The sequence below is a fragment of the Callorhinchus milii genome, unplaced genomic scaffold, assembly GCF_018977255.1.
Source record: "Callorhinchus milii isolate IMCB2004 unplaced genomic scaffold, IMCB_Cmil_1.0 Scaffold3, whole genome shotgun sequence".
NCBI lineage: Eukaryota > Metazoa > Chordata > Chondrichthyes > Chimaeriformes > Callorhinchidae > Callorhinchus > Callorhinchus milii.
This window is the reverse complement of record NW_024704744.1, coordinates 3,587,528-3,598,107: the sequence shown is the minus strand read 5'-3', so window position 1 is coordinate 3,598,107 and position 10,580 is coordinate 3,587,528. Positions and strand designations below refer to the sequence as shown.

Sequence of the window (10,580 nt, the reverse complement as noted above, 5' to 3'; positions counted from 1 at the left end):
GCTAGCTAAATAGAGGCGGATGGGGTGAGGAAACTTGCCGAAGGTTTCTCCCTGCCTTGGAATCGAACCCGGGTCCACTTGCATGCGAGGCGAGTGCTCTAACCACTGCACTACAGGACTCCAGGTGCTCTCTTGCAGCACAGCTACTGTAAATGACAGTGATGCCTGTGTGTGGTGCGTACAGCGCACTTCCTGTCTCCGCGCTGGCTGTTCTCCTCTTTCAACACCTCCCACCCCCCCTTTCTTTCCCCCCTCTCCCACCATCACTAGCACCGTATCCAATCCAGCAGTAAGGTGTGTACTGTTACTCAATCACTCTAATGCTGGATTGCTCGATAGTCTTTACAAACTCTCACATTCCTCCACGCTTTTGTGACCCTAAGCTCCGATCCATGTTCCTGCTGACTGACTATCTGGCCTGATCCCTTCATCTGCTCTTCTCTCCCCTCCCGGCTCCCCTTCTCTCCTTCGTTGACTCCCGTAGACTAGTGGTTAGCGCGCTCTCCTCGCAAGCGAGAGGGACCACGTTCGCTTCCCAGGCGGGCTGAAACCTTAGGCAAGGCTCCTTACTCCACACTCCTCTGCTTACCTAGCTGTAAGAAAGAAACCGGTTGTTAGTCGATTGGCGGATCACTTTCCAGGGGCAATATTCCCCCAAACACAAAAGCATTTGATCACTAAATCCACGACTGTTTGTGGGACACTGCTGTGCGCAATTGGCTGCCGCGTTTCGCCCACAAAATACACAGTTCAATCCACTTTACGGTATACTCTGTGAAGCTGCTTTGACACATCTGAATGACATGACAAGATGTTGCATCAAACGCAAGCATTATTCTCTTTTGTTCACACGGTGTGCGCCGATGAAATCTACCAGTGACAATGCCCGGGAGGAATTATGATTTCCCGAGGGTGGGGTGGTTTACTATACACACAGGTGTGTTGACAACAGTTGGTCCTTTAAACCTTTTTTGTCTTATTTCCTCCTTCAATCTTCTCCTCTCCCCTGGCGTTGAAATACAATTCCACAAACGCCAACATTCCTCTGTCTTGCGCCTCACCCAAAACAAGCATTCTGTAGGTCAGCCTGGCTTCGGTTGATAGCACTCTCGCCTCTAAGTTAGACAGTTGTGTTTCAAGACCCACATTGGGACTTTGAGCTCACGCAGTCGAGACTGAGTCTTCAATACAGCGCTAGAGAGCCAATTGAGTAAAGCAGTGTCCCATAAAAACTGGTGGATTGAGTGACCAAATTTATTATATTTTTTTAAGGGAATTATTACCCCCTTGGAAAAGCGATCTGCCAGTCGACTAACAACAACAACAAATTGCACTTATATAGCACCCTCTGCGCAGGGTAGTGACTCAGAGCGCTTAACAGTGGCGGAGCCTGACTAACAACCGGGTTCCTACTTACCGCAAGGTAAACAGAGGTGTGTGGAGTAAGGAAACTTGCCTAAGGTTTCGCCCTGCCCGGGAATCGAACCCGTGTCCTCTTGCTCGTGAGGCGAGTGCTCTAACCACTACTCACCGAGGCCGAAAGTGTTCACTGTTGTGTGGGCTCCTCCACATCTGGTCCCTGACCAGTACGGCCTTCTTCCACCTCCGCCACATTGCCCGCCTCCAATCGTACCCCAAATGCAGCTGAAACCCTCGTGCATGTGTTTGTCACCTCCCAACTGGATTACTCCAACGCACTTCTCACCGGTGTCCCCAGCTCCACCATTCACAAGATCCAGCTCATTCAGAACTCTGCCACCCGCATACTGACCCGGACCAAACTCCATACCCACATCTCACCAGTTCTGGCTCAGGCTCCACTGACTTTGTGTTCAAATCCCTTCACTCCCTGGCACCTCCCTACCTCTCCGACCTCCTCACACCCCAATCCACCACCCGCGCCTCTGCTCGACTGGCACCGGCCTCCTGCTTGTCCCTCGCACCCTCCGCCCCACCATCAGAGGTCGCGCTTTCAGCCACTACGCCCCGAAACTCTGGAACACTCTCCCTCAATCCCTCCGCCTTGCCCCCTCGCTCTCCTTTTTCAAGTCCTGCCTGAAAACCTTCCTCTTCAACCGTGCTTATGGCCATCTCCCCCCCGGCTCAGAGTCAGGCTCCGCCACTGCTAAGCGCTCTGACACGCTGCCCTGTGTGGAGGGCGCCCCAGAAGTGCAAGTTGTTGTTGTTGGGCTACATTTGTGTAATTGTCTAAGAATAGGCTGTGAGGTTCCCAGGTCAGAATTTCTCCCTCAAATGCTCGCAGTGATCCGATCTGTCTCCAAACTGAACTGAAGGCCTTGATCTGCTGAGTACAAACAAAAAAAAGGAATTGTCAGCGTGGATGAAATTTCTTTCTGCGATGGTCACTTGAACTAAAATGCTGGGAGAGGGAGAAAGGAAGCCTTTCTAATTAAATCACCCAAACGACCAATTAACCCAAGGCACATATTTAATAGTGGTGCAGTATTCCACGTCAGTACTTGGAGTCACATAGACTAAGTTGACACTCGAATACAGTGCTGAGGGCGTATTGCATTGTCAAAGGTGCCATCCTTCAGATGAGACACTAAACCAAAGTCCCGTCTACCTGTTCACGTGGATGTTAACGATCCCAGGGCATTATTAGAAAAGAGAAGGGAGTTTCTCTCTCCTGGTGTCCTGGCCAATAATCCCCCAAATAAAATTGATAACTCGCTCCATGGCTGGTGTGTGCAATTGGTTTCTGCGTTTGCCTACAAAATGCTCAGTCACTGCACTTTAGTGTATCTTATGAACCCTTTGAGACGTCCTCCAGATGTAAAAGGCATCATTCCAATTGCAAGGAATATTATTAATAAATATTATCATTAATTCTCGGTTAACACCTGGCCTTCCCTTATCCCATTGTTAGCGCTTGTTAGTTTTCTTCATGAGAAACACATGTGAAGCTCAGAGTTGACACGACTTTCTGCTTGTTACCAGTTTCAGATTGCAGGAGTCCTGTAGCTCAATGGTTAGAGCATTCACCTTGATAGCAAGAGACCTGGGTTCGATTCCCGACAGGGTGAAACCTTGGGCAAGATTCCTTACTCCACACGCCTGATAATAAGATAATAATCCCTCAACAAAAAAGAACAATAATAAAATTGGTCACTCAACCCACGACTGTTTGTGGGGACACTGTTGTACGCAATTGGCTGCCGCGTTTCATCCACAAAATATAGAGTCAATTCACTTTACAGTAATAATAATAATCCTTGCATTTGATATAGCGCTTTTCACGTCAGGAGGACGTCCCAAAGCGCTTCACAGAACACACTGTAAAGTGAATTGACTGTAAATTTGTGGGCGAACGCGGCAGCCAATTGCGCACAGCAATGTCCCACAAACAGTCGTAGATTGAAAATGCCAATTTTATTATTGTTTTTGGTTTTGGAGGATTATTATTAGGCTCTGTGTGGAGTAAGGAAACTTGCCCAAGGTTTCGCCCTCTGCCTGGAATTGAACTCAGGTCTCTCGCTTGCAAAGCGAGTGCTCTAACCACTGAGCTACAGGACTCCACAGTACATTCTGTGAAGCGCTTTGAGACCTTAGAAGACGTGAAAAGTGCTATGTCAAATGCAAGGATTATTATTCACTGCGGTTGCAGTTGGATTCAGGGTACGGAGCCTGGAGAGTCAGTGATGATTTCATTTAACTCTCGAATGTTAAACATGTAACAAAACAGCTGAAATACCCAACAAGAGATCAGAATCTACAGTTCCTACTGTGACAAAGCTTCACAGATCCCGAGTTAGTATTAATCCTCTGCTGTCCTTAGTTTGAAATAACAAACGATAGATACTTCATAGTGTACATTGGATTCCGTGTTTCGCTCACAAAATACACAGTCAATCCGCTTTACAATACATCCCGTGAAGCGCTTCGAGATGTGTCAACGACGTGATAAGGTTCTGTATAAAATGCATTATTATTATTTTTACATTCCTAAGGGACTTTTATTTTTCATTAATAAGTTGTCAAAATAATTTTTTTGTTTGTATACTGAGGCAGGGCAAATCTCCCCCGTGCAATTTCTAATGGAATTTATAAAGAATAATAATCTTTGCAATTAATACAGCGCATTTCACGTTGGGAAGAGGTCGCAAAGCGCTTTGCAGGGTTTTACAGTGAAGTGTAGTGACTGTGTCTTTTGTCGGTGAGCAGAGCGAGGTCCTCCAAAGCTACACAATGTCGCACCCCAAAAATAGCGAAACTCCTCGTGTTTACCCCGGTTCTTGAAGGAGAAGAGGGTTTTGAATCAAGACTGATTTAAAATTGCGATCGCCATTAATAATGATGGTCGCTGTGCATTCCAACCCGCTTACAGCAGCTTTCAATGCCGACATTTGCATTCTATCTCTCGTCCTCCGGTGTGAATAAAACACTTGGCTTTGACCATCCTCCACTGATTACAGCCCTTCATTGTCATGTCACCAATGATCTTTTGATGTTGGAATGCATTCGTGGGAGATTTCTGCCTTATACACTGGCTCCTGTGCTGTAATACAGACTTCTGTGCTTTGTTTTGATCTGCCGGCTCAGATGAAGAAGGTCCTTTGGCCTATTGGATCTCATCGTCCCAGAATAGCCACCCTGCTCTCCTCATGTCGCAGCATCAAGCTTTTTTGGGGTCAGCCGGGTGTCTGACACATGCAGAAACCCATCACCATTGCTTAAGAGCATCCAAACCAAGCTGAGAATTTCATGCCTCCCACCCACACATGGAAATCCCAGAGATAAGATTGTTGGAATGGAATGCAAACTCTCTCTTTGGAGAGACACAACTTGTTTACCTAAATCCGGAAAGTATTAGGCGTAGGTTTGCAAGAGCCAAGGTTTGGGATCCCAAAGTTGGGGTGACTGTAATGCAGACTCCTGTAATCTAATGCCAGCTCTTTTACCATAATAATAATAATAATAATAATCCTTGCATTCGATATAGTGATTTATCACATCATTGAGACGTTTCAAAGTGCTTCACAGAATATACTGTAAAGTGGATGACTGTGTATTTTGTGGGCAATTAAACCCCAGCACTGTAATACAGATTCATGTGCTGTAATTATGTACTGTAGGTATTACAGGCTCCTGTGCTGTGATACTGGCTCCAGTGCTGCAGACTCCTGTACTGTAACACAATCTGTGCTATAATCCTGGTTTCTGTACTGGCTCCTACACTGGCTCAAATGCTGCCACATTCTTGGATCAGTCAATGTAATCAGGTCTCAGCCTGGCTTGGCTGTGCGCTCTCTAACCTCGTGACTTTGAGCTCACAGTCCAGGCTGGGACTCTGACTCAGTGCTGGGGGAGTGCTGGATTGTCAAAGGTGACGTGTTTTGGGCGAGATGTTAAACTGAGGTCCTGCCTGGCTGTTCAGATGGATGTTAAAGATCCCATGGCACTATTCTAAAAGGGATGGGAGTTTCTCCCACTGTCCTGGCCAACAATCCTGGGACACCAGGAGAAAGAAACTCCCTTTTCTTTTCGAATAGTGCCATAGAATCTTTAACGTTCACCTGAACAGTGAAATGGTTTAACGTCTCATCCGAAGGACGGCACCTCCGACAATTCAACACACTCCCAGCACTGTACTGGACTATGTGAAGCGCTTTGAGGCGTCTCGAAGACGTGATAAGGCGCTATATCAAATGCAAGGATTATTATTGTTATTATTGTACAAGTTCCCGCTTGGGATTTGAACCCACACAACCTTCTGCCTCAGAGGCGAGAGTGCTACCTCCAAACCAAGATGGTTTGACAATCTGGCTGCTTTGAGGGCATTTATTTTGGTGTGTATTTAAAGTGCCATGTTTCATTACATGGGATTACAAGGTGTCAGCCTGGCTCAGTCGGTGTGATCGTATGGCCAAGGTCTACGCTGCAAGGTCTATGCTCTATACATTGCGTTCCCCATGTTCACTGAAATGTTACCAGAGCTGAAGGGCTTCAGTTATTGATTATTATAATAATAATCCTTGCATTTCATGTCGTGCCTCATCGCACCATTGAAACATCTCAAAGAGCTTCACAGAATATACAGTAAAAATGTAATTTTGTTGTTATTATCATGTCAGCTTCACAGCTGTATCTGTCAAGTGGGCGTATTTGTGTATTTTGTGGGCGAAACGCGGCAGTCAATTTGCACACAATTTGTCCCACAAACACAGTTGCGGAGTGTGGAGTGAGTGCTCTCTGTGGGAGTCACAGTAAAGAGAGCGAAATCTACACTCATTGAGACTGGACCCATTACAGACAGACAGGAAAACAGTACAGATAATAGTCTCTCATTCAGTGTGGGTGTGTGTAACTCTCTCTGTCTCTCTAATTCGTGGAGTTCTGTAGCGTATTGGATAGAGACTCGCAAACAACAACAACAAAATTACATTTATAGAATGCCTTTCACGTCGGGAGGACGTCCCAAAGCACTGAAGCGAGAGGACTTGGGTTCGTTTTCTGGACGAGGCGAAACCTTAGCAAGTTTCCTTAATCCACACACCTCTGTTTATCCAGCAGTAAGGAGGAACCCGATTGTTAGTCGATTGGCAGGTCACTTTCCGGTGGTAATAATCCCTTCAAAACATTTTTTTAGAAGTAATAATTTAATCACTTAAACCACGACTGTTTGTGGGGACACTGTGTTGTGCGCAATTGGCTACCGCATTTCGTCCACAAAAGATACAGTCAATTTACTTTACAGCATAATCTGTGAAGCGCTTTGAGACGTCTCAAATGATGTGATCAGGTGCTATATCAAATGCGGTGATTATTATCGTTGTCTGTGAGATACGGGTGGTGGATTGCAATCTGTAACTGAAGTTTAGAAGCGGGAGCTGAGTGGAGGTGATGGGAGAGGGCGAAAGAGTGTGGGACAGACTTACAAACCACATGAGGTAAGGAATGCAATGTTTCATAACAGGCTCAAGGTGAGAATTCCACATTCCAGCCACCCGCTCAGCAAAACATTTTCTTTTTGGGAGTCTTATAGCGTAGTGGTGAGAGCACTCACCTCGCAAGTGAGAGGACCCGGGTTCGATTCCCGGGCCAGGCAAATTTCCTTACTCCACTTTACCAAGCAGTAAGTTGGAACTTGGTTGTTAGTCGATCAGCAGATCGTTTTCTGGGGGTCAATATTCTCCCTTAAAAAATATTTCGGTCACTCAATCCACAACTGTTTGTGGAACATTACTGTGTGCAATGGACTGCTTGTTCCGCCCACAATACAGTCACTGCACTTTATAGTACAGTCTGTGAAGCACTTTGAGATGGCTCAACAATGCGATAAGGTGCTATATCAAGTGCAAGGATTATTATTGTTATTATAACCAGTCAAGAAGTGGTTCTCAATTGTACTCACTGTCCGAAGGCTTGCTTTGTCTGGGACGTTCAGACCTCGGGCGGGAAGAAATTAAAGGCTGTTCAGCCGAGTCGTGGGGCTGTGAGCTACCTTTTGCCTCAGAACCGCTCTGCGGCAACACAACGTTCAGCGCTGAACACGGGATTGCCATCACCGAAGCGATCGCCAGCCGGCCGGGACAAGAAGGCAGAGCGAACGCTGGAGTGGAAAGTATTTGCACTTGAGTCAGTTAATCGCCACACCCTGTAGTCCCTCTAATGACAGGAACTTGTTTCTGTTTAGCACAACAACAATCTCCAGCCCGGGGGCGAAAGGCAAGGTTCTTCACGAGCGACACGGCAGGAGGAAGGGACCAGGTTAGGGCAGCAATTACACCGTGGGTTTTCTATGCTGAGCACGGTCGGGCTGAACCAGTCAACTGTAACTCCAGCACTCTGGGTAACATTAACAGAGTGAGTGCGCTCTCACGGGTCAATTCAATGTCAGGGTTCCTGCAAAAATAACAACTCGTATTGAGATGGCACCTTCACGCTGGGCAGCGTCTCATAGCACTTGAACCGTGGGTGCTGCGGCTTGATATGGAGTCTTGTAGTGTAATGGTTAGTACACTCGCCTCGCAAGCGAGAGGACCCAGGTTTGACTCCCGGGCAGGGAGAAACCTTAGGCAAGTTTCCTTACTCCACACGGCGCTGTTTACCGAGCAGTCAGTAGGAACCTGGTTGTTGGTTGATTAGCGGATCGCTTTCCGGGGGTAATAATCCCTCCAAAAATAATAATAATAAAAATTTGGTCACTCAATCAAGACTGTTTGTGGAACGCTGTTGTGCGCAATTGGCTCCCACGTTTCCCTCACAAAATACACAGCCACTTCACTTTATAGTATATTCTGTGAAGCGCTTTAAGACGTCTCAATGATGTGATGAAGCGCTATATTACCTTCACTTTGCTCCTTCCCTTGAGGCACGTCTCAAGGCCCTCCTCTTCGACCGCGCCTTCGGCCACTCTCCCTGCCCTCCACCCTCCCTGGTTCCAATGCCCACCCACCTCCCCAGCTCGGGTCCAAATCCCTGACTGTCCAACGCCTGTTAAGGCGAAAACACATTATTGTATTTCTACATTTCTTCCAAACTTTGAGGATCCCATGTACCATCTCCCCAAACTATGTTGAAGCCTGGCTGATACCAAACCACTCTCTGTGAGACTGGACATACCTAAGCTTTAGGAACATAGGAAATGCTGGATGAAAAAAGACCCATAAGGTCCATCCAGTTCACGCCATCCTGGCAGTGGAATGCATAAGTCTTGTCCTGAACTACTCATACACTGTATCCCAAAATATCCCAGACACTGGCCTATCTCACTCAGTTGAGAGCGCTCTCGCTTCCGTGTTATGGAGGTTGTGGGTTCAAGGCCACATCTGCACTTGTGCTCAAGGTTACTGCTCAATGCAGTACTGGGAGGTGGGGGTTGGGGCTGCATTAAGCAGAGGTACTTTGAATGAGGCATTCAAACCAAGATCCCACCTGCTTGTACAGTCGGCTGTTTGTGTGCAAACTGGTTTGTCTTCAAAATATGAACTTTACAGTCACGTCCTTGGGATGTCTCCAAGCTGATCACAGAGTATATTGTAATGTGGATTGACTGTGTATTTTGTGGGTGAACCACAGCAGCCAATTGCGCACAGCAACATCCCACAAACATTTTTGGAGGTATTGTTACTCCCGGAAAGCAATCCGCCAATTGACTAACAACCGTATTCTTACTTACTGCTAGGTAAACAGAGGCATGTGTAGAAAGGAAACTTGCCCGAGGTGTTGCCCTGCCCGGGAATCAAACCTGGGTCACCTCTCTTGCGAGGTGAGCTCGCTAACCACCACACGATGGGTATCCTACGAGATGTCAGGATGTGATGAGGCGCATTGAAAGTTCTCACCCCGGCAAAGCAGGAATCATAACCCTAAATTATGAATGGTTCATAGTTATGAAGGATTTGAAAGTTCTGCAGAAAAGAAGGTGCCTGTCTCCTGTTTAAATATTAACAGTAAGTGAAGAAAAGCAGAGGATTTACTGTCAATATTTATAACAAGAGCGAGTTTGGCATTAACAACAGAGAAAGATGTCAGCCTGACTCAATCAGTCGCATTTCTCACCTTTGAGTCTAAAGCTCCAACTCAGGACTTTGAGCTCATAGTCCTGGCTGACGTTGGGGTGGAGGTGGGGTGGTGGGTATGGTGGGGTTGGGGACTATAAGTCCTGTGAAGCACTTTGGGACGTCCTCCTGACATGAAAGGACATGTACAGGACATGTATCACATGTAAGCATTATTATTAATAAATAATAAATAATCCTTGCATTTGATATAGAGCTTTATCACGTCTTCGAGACGTCTCAAAACTATTCACAGAATACACTGTAAAGTGAATTGGCTGTGTGTTTTGTGGGAAATCAGCCATTTGCACACAGCAGTGTCCCAGAAACAGTCATGCCTTGAGCGACCAAATTATTATTAGTAGTACTTTAAAGGAATTATTATCCCCGGAAAAGTGATCCGCCAATCGACTAACAACTGGGTTCCTATTTACTGCTAGGTAAACACAGGCGTGTTGAGTAAGGAAACTTGCCTAACGTTTCGCCCTGCCGGGAATCGAACCCACTTGCGAGGCGAGTGCTCTAATCACTGAGCTACAGGACTCCATTATTAAGAGTTACATAGAGTGATACGCCACTTTTCAGCCCAACCAGTCCATGCCAGTGTTTATACTCCAGATGAACCGCAACCCCTCCTATTCCTGTCTCCTGTTCACTTCTATTCCCTTTTCCGTCACGTACGTACTTTTCCTAAAAAAAACTTTTTTTGAAGAAAAAAAACCTCTTGTCCCAAAGCAAGACATTTTGATTCAATATTTAGCTGTAAGGAAATCATGGCCATGCCCAGGAAGACTGCTGCCTAAAGATAGCAAGAGGGTGTGACAGAGAGAGCAGCAACGGGCTGGTTCCTTTCAAGGTTAGTAAGAGCTAACCTTAATAATAATAATAATAATAATAATCCTTGCATTTGATACAGCTCCTTATCATGTCATCGAGACGTCTCAAAGCGCTTCACAGTTTATACTGTAAAGTGGATTGACTGTCTGCTTTGTGGGCGAAACCGGCAATTGCACACAGCAGTGTCCCACAAACAGTCGTGGATTGAGTGACCAAGTT

The 10,580-nt window shown here is 46.3% G+C and overlaps 1 protein-coding gene across 1 annotated transcript in view; it reads right to left on the bottom strand.

The window, feature by feature from the left end:
* Positions 1-2,159: 2,159 nt before the first annotated feature.
* asrgl1 (asparaginase and isoaspartyl peptidase 1) overlaps positions 2,160-10,580 on the bottom strand; it is a 38,600-nt gene continuing 30,179 nt past the window's right edge. The window contains exon 8 of the mRNA XM_007904196.2: positions 2,160-2,302. Coding sequence (XP_007902387.1) covers positions 2,250-2,302 — 53 coding nt within the window. The 3' untranslated portion in view covers positions 2,160-2,249. The remainder of the gene's footprint in view (positions 2,303-10,580) is intronic.